Source organism: Pituophis catenifer, unplaced genomic scaffold (assembly GCF_029215685.1).
Source record: "Pituophis catenifer annectens isolate HBS135680 unplaced genomic scaffold, rPitCat1.0.hap2 SCAF_4, whole genome shotgun sequence".
Classification (NCBI taxonomy): Eukaryota; Metazoa; Chordata; class Lepidosauria; order Squamata; family Colubridae; genus Pituophis; species Pituophis catenifer.
Window position 1 is genome coordinate 32,991,912 of NW_027256884.1, and position 14,741 is coordinate 33,006,652.

Here is a 14,741-nt window from a genome sequence, read left to right on the forward strand (position 1 = left end):
ACAATGCTTTGACTAAATCAATTACAGTTTACTACCCGTTAGGTCATCATTTCAGATATATTTTTTTACTAAACAGAGAAACAGATTGACCAAGAGCAAAAAAGCAGTGGAAGCAACTTTTAACTTCCTGCTGGCCTGATCACACACTGGTCTACCTGCCTCCAGAGGGCTAGGATGGAACAGGTGTACGTGATTTCCAGCAACTGATGGAGGGACTGGTATAACCTTTGGGCAGCAGCATAGCAACACTGAAGTGATCACAAATTTGCCAAATTTCAAATGTACAGAGTCATGGGTCCCAGATTTTGGACACGTTCTCTAAACTTAGGTACCTTGGTTCAAAAATTGTTGCCCTATGATGCACTATTTCACCCAATTAAATGTTACAGACTTGTATATAAAATATAATGGGTGGATTTATACAAAATGCAAATCCCAAACTTAACAAACTGTAATATGGTTTAAAGCAAGATATATTATGTAAAATGTGATAACCTCTATTCAATTTTCTGATTCTTGCCCCTACCATACTAGGCCTTTCTTGAGGCTCCTTAATCCTTAAAGGTGGCTTTTTTGGGAATCAAATGAAGAGAATAAAGTCTGGATATAACCTGGGAATTATGTGCTAATAGCTGCAATTCAACTGCATCTGTATCTCTAAAATTAAATTACAGAAAAACATCTATGAGAAATGTATATAACAAATACATTTAAATTTTTAGGCAATTTCATTAATTACTTAAAATGATTCGTCTGTTTTGATTTTTCAAGAAATAAAAAAGCAGTCAAATAATAGCATCTAAAACCATACCCAAAGATGTAATTGTAGGAATCAAAAAGAATCTAAAGACAATTATAGAAATCTACCTCTAACAGAAACATTTTTAGTTTAGCATTGCAGGTTTAGTAAAAAAAGTGCTTTGATAAAGCATCATAATTTTTTAAAGGCAGGTGATACAAAAATATATACTGTATTCAAAGACTTCAGCTGCAGTTTGTAAATAAACTACAATTCAAGAAATGCTTACCTTTTTCTAGTATTTTGAATGAAAAGTTAGAAACCGCTTCTGCTTTTGAGGTAGCCACTGGGGTTTCACCTTGGCTTTCTGGGGGCTTCCAATCAGCAGCATTACTACTTTCTTGATGTTCTGCATGTCTGCAAGCCATAGCATCCTGTGAGCTATCTGATTTTTTTGCATTCATGGTCTGACACACTGAATCATCACTTTTGCTCTTGGGAGGGGCATTAAAACTGAAACCAAAGAGTGATCCTGTTGCTGATGTGTTTCCAAATGTAAAAGGCTTTGATTTTTTGTTATTAAATATAGTTTTAACAGACTCCGAGCCAAATACAAATTTAGGAGGGGAAACAACAGCTTTCGTTGGCATCTCGGCTGTGCCCTCAACTACTGCTGAAGTCTCTGCAGGTTCGACAACTGTTTCTTCAGCCTCCTTTAAATCAGTTCTCTCCCTGGTGGTTTCTTCCAATACTGCAACAGCAATCTTTCCACAGGGAGATTCTTTTGGGGTGTTAGTACGGGAAGAGAGTGGTGTGATTAATATGTCTTTTTCTTGAGCATGTTTTGCTTCCTCAAAAATGTTCTTAAATGAATCAGCAACATCCTGAAGTTTAAATCGGACAGCGAAGAGCTCCATCTTTCTTTCCCCTTCAGCAAAGTCACATGCAGTCCACACCCAGGCTCGCTCTGCACCTTTCATTTGCTGGATGTTCATATTGGGGGTTATTCTATGGTTGGCACAAAGCTTTAACACCTGGTCCCTTCTCATAACTACACGAACCTGTTTAGTGTCATAGTTCTGTAAGATCTTTATATCCCCAATGCCCCTCTCTTTCCATTGGTGAGCATCTTTATCGTATCTATATAATTTAGCTCGGTGACTAAAGACTACTTGCTCATTTTCTTCACCACTTGTTACTTCCACAAGGTCAGGTAAAGGTATAATTGGTTCAAAATATGGACCATCTCTTTCATCTTCTTGGGTGACATCAGACTCTTCATCTGTACCAACAGAAATCCTACTCTGATTCTGTTTGGAAGGAGATTTTGAAGGACTTAGTGCGGATTTGAAACTGAAGTTAAATCCTGTGGTAGACTCTCCAAATCTAAATAGATTTTTCCTCACAGGGCTACTTGCCCGAGGCATTGAATACACTGAACTGTCAGTACTATCATCCAGAGCTTCTCCACGCAAGTCATAGTTGTCCCACTCTAATGTAGGTCCAGTACTTTCAGCATGTGGTTTTATAACTAGATCAGAACTGTTAGAAGAAGACACTAAAGTTTTCTCTTCATCTGTGAGTTTAGTTTTATCATCTGTAAGGAAGGTTTTAAGATCTTTCAGCCCACTTTTCATTTCTTCTGCTTTTTGTATCAGCTCAGCTGTCTTTCCAGTATCTACAAGTTTGTGTGGGGTTTGAAGTGGTATATCCAGCAACAGTCTTTGACATTCTTCAAATTTCAGTCTGAATTCCTCAGCCTGTTCTGAAAATTTGAATTTAGCTGCCAATTGCTCTAGCTTTGCATCCCCGTCAGAGAAGTCATTAGCCAGCCACATCCATGCTTTGTCTGAGCCAGAGAGAGGTTTCAGATTCATAGTAGTTGTGATCCAGTGATTTGCACAAACCTTCAATACTTGTTCACGCCTCATGAGCATCCGGAGTTTACCATTAACTTCATTCTTAAGGATTTTCAAGTTCCCCACGCCACGCTCTTTCCACTGCTTAATTTCTGCATCAAACCTGAACAGTTTCACTCTTTGTGAATACAGTACCTTCTCATCCTCTTCTCCAGTCACAAGTTCCACTTTCTCAGGCATCTGAACAACAGGTTCAAAATGAATATCGTCACTATCTTCCGTTTTATATGCATCATCATCTTTTTCAAGGTCAGCAGAAGTATTAAGCTTGGAAGACATTTTAGAAATCTGAGAAGAAAAGAGTTTTTCACCTGCACCTGTGAAGCCCTTAAAATTAGGATCTTTTTGACCAAACTTAAATCCTTCACCTGATTTGGCAAGATCAGCAAAAGTGAAAGTATTGCTCTGATGACCAAAAACCAAATCACTGCTTGGTTTGTTACATGCACTGGGCAACTGTGTTTCCGTCTCTTTCTCACCGATATCCTCTTTCTCACCGATATTCTCTTTCTCATCAATACTTTTAAAGACATTAACTTCTTTATTTTGTTCAGCATTTGCAACCTCTTTACTAGAGTCCTGAATACCAAATTTAAATTCTCCTGGTGGGATAGGCATTGAAAAATTAAACCCTCCTTTTATAGCCTTTGGCTCAGTAGTAGCAGGAACCTGGAATGGAAAGGGAGACTTTTCTTGCTCTGTGGGAAAGCCAAATTTAAAAGTCTTGCCTGATATTTCACATTTAAAACCTGTCTGTTGTGGTTTGCCAGCAGATTCAGATAACTTGCTCTTAAAGCCAAAAGCAGCTGGTGGGCCATTAGCAGACAGAGGGGCAGCATCACAAGAGGGATTTGGAGCCTGACAAGCTGCACAAGTTAGCAAAGAGCCTTCATTTCGTACTAAACATATACCACAGTCCCATTGTCCTTCCTTCTTCATAAAAGCATCCCCAAAGCCACTCTGTGGAACTTCTGAAGTATCTTTTGAAGTATCCGTTTGGCCAAATTTGAATGTGGTTTGTGAACCAAACGTTGGAGTGCTGATTCCACTGGGACTCTTGCAGCTAATACAATGAGAAGCACTTGCTTCATTTTTTCGAGAACAATTCTTGCATTCCCACTGGTTCTCCACGGTAGTAGAAATGGGTCCAAATGTATTCTGTGCTCCCTCACTGCCAGGCTTTAAAGATGCAGATGATTCTTCTGGAAGTACAGCCTGGGCTTCCCAATTAGTTGGGTTTGGAGACAGGCATGCGACACACGTTTGTGACGTTATTTTATTCCTAACTAAACATGTGCTACATTCCCACTGGTCTTTCTTCAACATGAACTGCTCTCCAAAGCCATACGTTGTGTGTGTTCCAGAAACATCTTTCCCAAATGAAAAGGATGTTGGTGTAGTTCCACCTGATGTAATTGAGAAAGTGTTCCTGGCATTGGTATTTTTTGCTGTGCTGTTAATGTCAAGATTAGGAACCTGAGAGCTACCACTGAAGGAGGTCCCCCCGCTCTTGAAGTGAAATCCAGCATTCAGGAATCCAGTTTCAGCTTTACCAGGCTCTTTCCTATCCTGTGTAGCAGTTTCTCTTGATGACCTAATGTTCGGAACCACTTGCCGACCAAGATCTGATCCAGCACCTTTCAAACTATTTTGTGCTTCCTGAAATTTATGCTTGAAAAGGATTGCTTCTTCTGGAGTTTTAAATCTAATGGCAAGTTGCTCAGGTTTTGGCAATTCATCTGCATAGTCCAAAGCATGCCATACAAAAGATTTGTCTGACCCGGCATTTGGTTTCAAAGTCATATCAGGATTTATATAATGATTTGCACAAATTTTTAGCACCTGTTCTCGTCTCATAAGTAGTCGAATTTTGCCTGTTATTTTATGTCTCAGAATTTTGACATTACCAACACCTCTTTCTTTCCATTCTCGGCATTCACTGTCAAAACGGAAAAGTTTTGCTCTGTTACAGAAGATCTCTTCTTCATCTTCTTCACCTGTTTTTACTTCAATCTTGTCAGGCAGTGGGACAACAGGTTCAAAATGGGGACCATCATCTTCTTCATCACCACCACCGTGGACACTGCCACCATCTGTTTCATGACTTCTGTTTGCTCCATCTAAGTTTGGCGTTCCAAATACAGGCTTGCCAGGTTCTTGACAACCGAACGTATCATCCTTGCCAAATCCAGAGGGCTTCAATTGAGTATGTCCCATTTTATCTGTTAATGAAACACCAGAAGAATTTTTACTGCCAAAACTGAATATGTTGCGCTGTCCTGTGACATATTCAGCAGGTGGTTTCTGTCCTGAATATCGATCCTCTTTGATGGGTTTATCTGATGTCAAAAGACCCAACAGGCTGTCACTGTTGTTGTAGTTTGCATTATGGGGCTGTCCTACAACTTGAGGCGATGAAAAAGTGAAATCTCCATCATTAGATTTGAAATTAGAATTAAATTTAAAAGTGGTTGGCTGGGTAGAAGTTATTAATGAAGGTTTTGTTCCATCTGCTGATACAGGAGGCTGTCCGAAGTTTGACTTCCCAAATTCTATCACCTTTGTTTCTGCAGATCTGGAAACAGGAGGTGCTGTGGAAGGTTTTGTAAAGTAGCCTGGTTCGGGGAGGGGTGGATTTGTGCTTGTTGGTGGCACACTATAATTGTAGTAGTCTTCATTGCCTCGTGGAGACAAAATTCCAGTTGCAGAAGAATCAAAACGCAGTGGTGCACCATACATATCCTGTGAAAACATACAAGCAGATGTATTCTGCAGTGGAGGAGTATGCATGGGCTGTTGATATGTATATATATGTTGCTGGGGTGTAAGTCTATTCATGGCATACACAGGAGCCTAAAAAAGAACAAAGCTCAGTGTTAGGTTCAATGCATTCTTTATGAAACACTGAATACTAATTTTTTTAAAAAATAATAATTGCTTTGTTTTCATTATTTTTTTCAATATTGCTAATTTCTACTGTGTTTTGCAAACTATGTAACTGCCTCAACTTTTAAAAGATGAAAATACAATTGGAAGCTTACCTCCCTTTCCAGAAATACTGAACATTACCTTTGTGGGAGTCACATTGGTTGCTGCTGGTCGTAGAAGATACTGAGAATTATATGCTGGTGATGGGTTGTAATAGACTGATGGTCCTGTAGTAGCAACTGAACACACAGAAAATATCAGAGTTAGAAAATTTATAAATTTCCCTGCAATTTTACTGTTACTATTTCATGCCATAATACAATGGCATAGTCTAATACTTTGCACTTCTGATCATTTTTAAACTAGATTTTAAGATTAAAATTTCAGTAAATTGAAACTTTCTTAAATTCCTCTTATCCCTAAATAAATTATTTTAATAAAACCCCCTTCTGAACAAACTATTATCCAATTAAAATTCTTCATTGTTGGGATGTCATTCATTATCAGTCTTCAATGACATCTTCCTAGAACGTTTTAATAATACAGGAATTTTATTTAGTGTGCCATTATGATAAAGCACAATAAAGATAAATCAAAATTATATACAGTATAAACCAGTATTATGATATAAATAATTTATGCACATTTTTAAAAATAATATAAAGCATAAATTCAGTATTAGCCTACAATAAATAGTAAAAAAAATAGAAAAGATTTCTTCAGTTTCTCAAAGGTTTTGCAAAAAGAAGCATTTTAAGAGATTTTTTAAAACTAAGCTTTTTTTTAAAAAAAAAATTGAATTCTACAGGTTACTCAAGGGAGAAATCAATTCCAGAGAGTAGGAGTTAAATGAGTAAAAGCCCTAAAATGTGAGGTGGCAAAGTTTTCATAAAGAGACCAATTGACCTTGAGTATATTACCAAGCTGAGAATAATTTCTAATCAACTTTTTGATTAACAGTCTATTCCTCTATGCCTGATCCAGAACCTCAACATCAGCAATTTAAACTATCAACATTCCCAAAGGCCCATCCAACAAGGGAAAATAAGATATGTCAGGGAGATATCAGGAGATATTCAGGGTCATTTAGATTCTTCAGTAAGGTTTCTTTGGTTTTTTACTAGTCTAAATTTCACATAAACGGAACCATCAACCTCTAGGAAGTCTAATGTAGTCATAACTTTTAATTCTTCAACTTTAAATACAATATTTAACATTTATTAAAAGTTAAAAGTATTAAAAGTTAAAAATTTTCAGCAACAATATCATAATATGAAAAATTTAAGACTTTTTATACTAATAAATACTGATCATAAAGCTATCTATTAAGTGTTATTTTGAACCTCAGGGAAGCCTAGCCAAGAAACAATTCTTTACCTAAAAGATACAATGGAGACAATAGGAATATGACTACCAAGTACGATAACAATTAACCCAAAACCTAACAGTATCATTAAATTTAATTCTAACCACAATTATTACTTCCATACTTATGACATAAGAATTATCATAAAATGTTCAGAGCAAGCATACAATACCTTTAATGCAAACGTAAGATTGGACTAATCATTAAAATTGACCAAAAAAATTAACTGTTCCATTAAATTTAACCTTAGACCTTAAGGACATCTAATCCTAACAGCAAAAGAAATATATTCAATGGGTTCTCTCAGAAAGCGCTGCCTGCTGAAACATGAATTTAAGTCTACCATTAACCAGAAAACTCAATGTAAGTTGAGTTTTGCTACCAACCTGCCTTCCATTGAGGACCTGTATTCTGCATGAGTCAAAAAGAGAGCTGTGAAAATATTTACAGACCCCTCACATCCTGGACATAAACTGTTTCAACGCCTACCCTTAAAAACGACGCTATAGAGCACTGCACACCAGAACAACTAGACACAAGAACAGTTTTTCCCCGAATACCATAACTCTGCTAAACAAATAATTCCCTCAACACTGTCAAACTATTTACTAAGTCTGCACTACTATTAATCTTCTCATCATTTCCACCACCCATCTCCTTCCACTTAGGACTGTATTACTGTAATTTTGTTGCTTGTATCTTTACGATTTATATTGATATGGTTTCCTGATTGCTTGTTTGTACCCTATGACTATCATTAAGTGTTGCACCTTATGATTCTTGATGAACATATCTTTTTTTTTATGTACACTGAGAGCATATGCACCAAGACAAATTCCTTGTGTGTCCAATCACTCTTGGCCAATAAAAAATTCTATTCTATTCTATTCTAATTCTAATTCTAATTCTAATTCTAATTCTAATTCTAATTCTAATTCTAATTCTAATTCTAATTCTAATTCTAATTCTAATTCTATTCTATTCTATTATTATTCTATTCTATTCTAAAGCTAACCCTCAAATCAAATGAACTACAGATCTCAAGGAAGTTTACACTAACTTTAACGTCAAAATAAAGTTTGTAAATTGGCTGTGCTCTCAGATAGAATTCCCCACTGCAAGATGAATTTAAGACTGGTGATAACCATAAAAATATATCGTAAAACTAACCTTCACTCCAAATTTAATTACCCACAGTTCACAGCAGCCAACATTAACCTTACTGACACTTATTGAAAACGGATTTTTTTCCCACCTCAAAGTTACCTTGGAAGCATTCCCCATGGGAAGATGACTATCAGATTAGCAATAATGATAAAAACTCACTGGTAAATTAATAGCTCCATTAAATGTGACTATGCACCTAACCCTAACCCTCAAGGAAAGATCTACAGTTAGGCCATAACTTCTATCCATTAAAATAAAATAAAAAATTCTATAGCAAGCAAAACCTATAGTAATATGAATGCAAAGTTGCCATTTGTAAACATTAATAAAATTAATCATCTTGTAAAACATAGCTACAGATTTCAAGGAATTTTAAGGTCAATACTAATTTAACCCTAATTGCAAAGCACGTTTACCCTAAAGCTTCTTAAAGAAAACTGTCCCTGTTGTAACATGATTTTAAAATTACCATCCACCACTATAAATGTAACCTTCACAGCAAAATGAACTATAGACCTCAATAAAGCTCCTAACACTATTCTCATCCTTACCCTCAGATATTACTTTGCCAAAGAATCTCTTTATGATGTAAATCTGAGATGACCAGCAATCATACAAACTTATCTGAAAGTTAACCTTCACACCAAAATGAACCTGAAACCTCAAGGAAGCCCAATTCAAATCCTACCTTGATCTTACTGGCAACCATAAGAAAAATACCGTTAATGGTACCCTAATAGGCAATTCCCACTATAATAGAAATTTAAGATTACTGCTAATAAAAAAGAAACCACCCAAGTGGTACCCATAAATAACCAAATGGAAGCTTAAACCTAATACCAAGAGAAAATTCCTCCCAGACTTTAAAAAGTCAGTCACGGACATTCGCTGCTGATTCTTTTACGTGTGTTTAAACAATTTTTGCATCCTTGGCTGAAGATGAATGTGTATAATTCCTTCTACTCTTTCATTTCTGAGGGTTTTCTAAGTGCCTTAATAAATTATATTTCATAATTTCATTTGTTTCCCCAAAAATAAGACCCCGTCTTATATTTTTTTGAAACCTGAAATAAGTGCTTGGCCTTATTGCCATACGCTCAAAAGCCCGGTTGGGTTTATTATCAGGGGATGTCTTATTTTGGGGAAACAAGGTATTCTCCATCTAAAAATTCTAAATTGTTTATTCCACATAGCTACCAAGTGCTTCTTGAATGGTGAGAGAGGCCTCACTGTATTTCATCCCACTCAAAATGAGTCCATTTTTTTTCTCCCCAAGATTAATAGTGTGTATTTCAATACTAGCCACTCCTACTAAATAAATTGGTCCTGTTGTGGGTACATATAACACTACTGTTACTAGTCCCAGTAATATTCTTTATTTTCATCATACACGTACCAGTTAATGGTGCTCCATGAAAGTTTTGTGCTCCCTGATACCCATCTGGCATTGTCTCTGTTGCATAGCTTTCAGCTGGCCACCGATTAGACAGATTTGTGTTAGAGTTGTTAAGTTTCATTTCTTGCATTTCATGCTAGAAAAAGCAGAGGGCTGACATCAGTGATCCTAACACCAATGTATTTTCAAAAAATCATAATACAATAGAAAAAGGAAATCAGTGCATATATATGCTAATACATCCTTCTTTAGGGAGGTAAAATTTTCATTAATGCTATGGTGCTGAATCATGGATCATGAAAAAATAAAAAGTGGAATTCAACACAAAATGTTGCTATTAAAAAGGTTGCTTTATATTGAAAATGTCTAGCTGGCCAGATCAATTCAGGCTTCAAAAAGGGAATTTCAGGGGCAACAGGCAGCTCTTCTCCTAATCCTACCTTTGTATAGCTTTACCTTTACACTTTACAATATTTAAGGGTTCCTAGACCCAAATTTGAGCATTTTAAAGCCACAACTAAACAGGAACAAGGTATACTGAACAGCAAAATGATGTTATCAATTTTGTGTGAAATACAGCCTTTCTTCCATAATGCAAGTCAGAGAGTGATCTAATCAATCAATGATAATTTGTATTCATCTCATTCTCCCCATTCTATTATCTTTTGCTCATTTTTTTCAGAATTGGAGCCTACCAAAAGGAGCATGAACACATATCTCCCTTCTACATCCTCCTTCTCCTTCTTCTACATCCACTCTGAATTCCTTGACTTCTTTTCTAGCCAGGCTCTCCATCCACCAGCAAGTAACATTTTGAAACAGTGGGATTTGCATCGCTATAGATAACTCTGCATCAGCAACTTCTCCCTGCTTCCTTTTTCAACTAATTCAGTCACTATTCCATAGTTTCCATATTAGAAAAAAATTACCCATAAAATGTACCATGGGGAGCCACCAAGCTTGCAGATATTCCTATCTCTTGAACATGGATAGTGCTGTTTCACCTGTATGGTATTGGTCTAGGGAATCAAGTTCAGTAGCACTAATACTAATAAACCTAACTGCAAATCAATTGTTAAAAAGGATTACTATCATAATTATCTGCCCAGCAAAATATTAATATTAGTTAAATTTTGTAATCAAAATCTGATTATATTTGAATCAGATTAGTAAGAGCTGCTTCTTCTAAATAATTCATCTAGTAATTTTAAAATAAATGTTCTTTCTTTCTTCATTCAGGAATCATAAGTGTTGTAGGATAGTATTATAATTGTTTGCATATCATCTTTTGGGATTTTTGACACCCATCTCAATTCTGCCTGATAACATTAAAGTACCACACGGCTGTCCTAGAACAAAACTTACAACTTATGCTTAGTGTACAGTTGTTTGGTTTACCTTAATGGACTCCACTTGCTGACAAATCATCTGCAGCAGAGACTTCTGGTCCTCGACCCAGCGAGGGGGAGTTTTGGGAGAGAACTGAAAAAACAATTGTTAAACCAATTAAACTAATCAAACTAATGAAAATACAAGAGCTTTCAAACATGAGTTTGACATACCTTGTAACTTTTACTTGGAGATAATGAAAATGCTGTGGATGACGGCGTAGAATGTTTCACTTCTGATTCCACAAGGTGGCTCAAATTATTCACAAGACTCCTTTCTTCTCCATTATCTCCAAGATCCTGCATTATGCCTTCCAGCATCTCCTTAACTGTCCTGATGGATACAGGTAACTAGGGGGGAAATTATAGTATATGTCTGATTTTAGATTCATTGGATATATAACTCTGTAACTGAAGAAATTATGTTCTGCTTTGATTAAAGCATGTCTGATTTTACAATTTTCTACCTCACTGCATTAATTTAGCTGATCATAGACACTTAAACCAGAGAGTTTTTTTATAAAGTGCAAATATTCTAATTTACACCATTCAGGTTTTTTTAGTATGATTTGAAACTTCTTCTAGGATAATTTATAAATCATAATTCTCACATCTCTTTGATCCAAAAGTATCATCATGGGTTATTATGTGTGACCCAAGCAAAATGTCAAAGCATCCAGTAAATTAGAAGTCAAGTCACCTCAGAGTGGGTTGAGGATAGGACCACTGGACAATCTTGGAAAAGCACTGGAATTCAAGAGATGTACAGAACTGAAAGGATGCATGTAAGAAGCTCTACTAAAATTGTTTGTTTTTTTTTAAAAGCCTGGGATGAGCCTAAAACAGATAGGTTGACTATGTGATCTTGGAAGAGATTATCACAAAATGGAGTTGTTCTTGTGTGGTGTTGAAGAAACAAACCTGATGGGGTAAGAAGCTCTGAGAAAAGTAACTGGTGTCTTTATGGGAAGAGGGCTTCCATTTGAGCAGGAAATTTAGTTCAAAGGAATACGTGTTGGGGCTCAAATGCCATCCATCTTTGTACTCAGTTTCTTGAGTTTCCATATATTCCATAGATTATAGCCTCTTTTAGTAAGCTACAGCTATGCCTACTAAGTCATCAAACCTAAAAAGTTCCCACATAGATATCCCTAAGAATTCTTTTAAAAAACTAAACTAAATCATGAACCTTTTCAACGACAGATGAATCCATGCAGCTCTCATCAATTATTTTTAGGAGATAATCCCTACTTTTTTTCAAATATTTCCTGCCTTCTTCTTGTTCTTCTGGTGACAGACCATCATTTTCTATCTCTTCAGCTTTCCTCTGGAAAATCTATCAAACCAAAAGAGATTGTCATTTTGTATGTCATTCATAAGGAAGGGCAGAGAGAGATCCCATTTAGAAATTCATACTTACCAAAGCAAGATTCCAATATGCAACAACATTTTTAATAGCTTCAAATGCATGTGTAGCATCATCTGTTTTACCATCAACAGCATCCAAAATAGCAAATGCTATACGTGCTTCTTCTTGATATTCTTCAACCTGAGAAAGCTAAGGAAAACTAATTTGTTAGTTTTACCTAAACAATTTCTCATTATACAAATGTTTTATAAATGTCTAACTATGGTAACTTGGTGATACCTAAAAAACAGTCACTCCAGTGTGTACAGGCAGTCCTAGACCAGTTGACCAGTCAAAATTATGACCTACCTGAAAAAAGGGACTTATAACCCAGATCGTAATTCCAACATTGGACTCCCCATCTTCTGGTCACATGACTGCAATTCAGGTACTCAGCAAACAGTCATTTGCATCATCCTGATGTCACCCGACCACATTTTATGATGATTTTGTTGAAAACCAGCACTTATTTCTGGTTTCAGCAAAACCATACCATAGTGAAGAATGGGGTTGAATGACTGCGGTGTTTGTTTTACAACTGTTGTGTTCACTTATCACTGCAAAAAACTGTGTGACCATCCTGTTTCACGACTGTTACGACTTGGTCAGGCTCCATTACATTCATAATTCAAGGACTACAGTAATACATGCAGAATTATTATCAAACTTATTTCTAATTAAGCAGAACGGACAGTTCTTTACTTCTAATTTATTCTTTAAATACAGAGGGCAGTTCACTGTCACAAAGACTTTGAAATCATGCTCACTAACATTTGGTATACCAATACATAAATATCTAGATATATTTTTGCCCTTTTTTATCAGCACCATAAGTTTCATGTAAAGAAAGCACTGAAATTGGTTTTGGGTAAACCATTAGACATGGAGGACACACTTAACAATACTTTATATTATCACAAACATATAATTCACATAATACACAGGGAGAATTTTTATACCAAATTTTAATAAACTTCAAAAAAATTCCTTCTGGTTGTGAATTCTTCATAATTCTGGTACATCATTCCTTAGACAATTTAACTTTTTCAGATAATCCAGGAAAAGCTGAGAAACAATGATCATGTGCTTTATGACGGGATAATAACTGAAACTCTACGCAGTATGAGAGTTAATTTTGTTAATTTTATGGGCAAAAGAAGGATATTTAGCTTCCAGTTCTCAAGTGTAGAGGATTACCTTTGCTTATAGGATGGAAGATAAGCAGGTAAAATTAGAAGTAGAAACTGGAGAGAACATTAAAAAGGGGGTCTGATGTAAGATGCCTAGCCCAGAAAAATTCTTAATCTTCATTACCTGAATATCTTCACTATGAAAATGTTTGAACAGTGGGTCAATAGGTTCAGAAATACTCCTTTTTTTCTTTATTGTCTCAAGCATTGGCAAAACTTTCTTCCAATAATAAACACTTCGTCCAATGTATTCTCTCTGATCATAGAAAGAATTGAGACTGCAGCCCTATGGAGTAACACAGCATAGATTATTCTTTATTAGTCGTAATTCTTGTTACCTAGCTCATGTTTCTCATAAATTTCATAATTCTGTCTACATTGCAGAAATATACGTGAATTTTGTTCTTTCCAGTAATCATGTGTAGATCTCACTAGATATTTGTTGGAATCAATCATTAGATAAATTATACTAAAACACAGTATCTATTAACTTCTAATCTGGATTTATTCTATCAGATCTAAATATCTGTGCATTTAAATGCACGGACTGTACAAATTTAAACAATAACTTTACATTTACTGAAAATGGCAGTAGCTTACTTACTGTTTTAAGGAGACTTTTTGCCCAGTGCATTATAAGAGATGGTTGAAGACCATGTTTTCCTAAGGCCCTGAGGATGTTCAATTCATGTTGAACCAGAAGTCTTACTTTTGCTGCTGTTCCAGGGCTGAAAAATAATATTGATACAGAAAACATTTCAACTGAGTAATATTCAAATCGTTTTTTTTCTTTTTGATTAACAAGCCAATCTATTTTAAATATAAATGAGAAATTAAAAAATAAATCTAATAGCATAAATATATAAAAGGCAGGCTTCTCCACCAAATTATTTATGATGCCAGACCAATAGCAACAGCACTTAGATTTATATACCACTTCATAGTGCTTTACAGCACTCTTAAGTGGATACAAATGTCAGCATATTGCTCCCAACAATCTCGGTCTTCATTTTAACTGACCTCGCAAGGATGGATGGCTGAGTCAACCTTGTGCTGGTCAGGATCTAACGCCTGGCAGTGGGTAGATAGCCGGCAATACTTCAGTTTAACCACTGTGCAATACAAATCTAATATAAAATTTCTGATAAAATTAAGAATCCATTTGAATTGACCAATCTGAAAATGGTGAAGAAGCAAAATCAAATGTTGACCTCTATGGCATATCCACAAGAACATCTAC

General features: G+C 35.8%; 1 protein-coding gene across 2 annotated transcripts in view; it reads right to left on the minus strand.

The window, feature by feature from the left end:
* The window catches only part of RGPD4 (RANBP2 like and GRIP domain containing 4), a 38,921-nt gene that overhangs the window by 11,862 nt on the left and 12,318 nt on the right, over window positions 1–14,741 (minus strand). For both annotated transcript variants that reach the window (XM_070943230.1, XM_070943229.1), the window contains exons 12-20: window positions 14,106–14,229; window positions 13,626–13,787; window positions 12,324–12,461; window positions 12,093–12,239; window positions 11,078–11,254; window positions 10,914–10,997; window positions 9,516–9,651; window positions 5,728–5,825; window positions 1,029–5,511 (exon numbers count right to left, since the gene is read on the minus strand). In XM_070943230.1, the coding sequence (XP_070799331.1) occupies window positions 1,029–5,511; window positions 5,728–5,825; window positions 9,516–9,651; window positions 10,914–10,997; window positions 11,078–11,254; window positions 12,093–12,239; window positions 12,324–12,461; window positions 13,626–13,787; window positions 14,106–14,229 (5,549 nt within the window). The remainder of the gene's footprint in view (window positions 1–1,028; window positions 5,512–5,727; window positions 5,826–9,515; window positions 9,652–10,913; window positions 10,998–11,077; window positions 11,255–12,092; window positions 12,240–12,323; window positions 12,462–13,625; window positions 13,788–14,105; window positions 14,230–14,741) is intronic.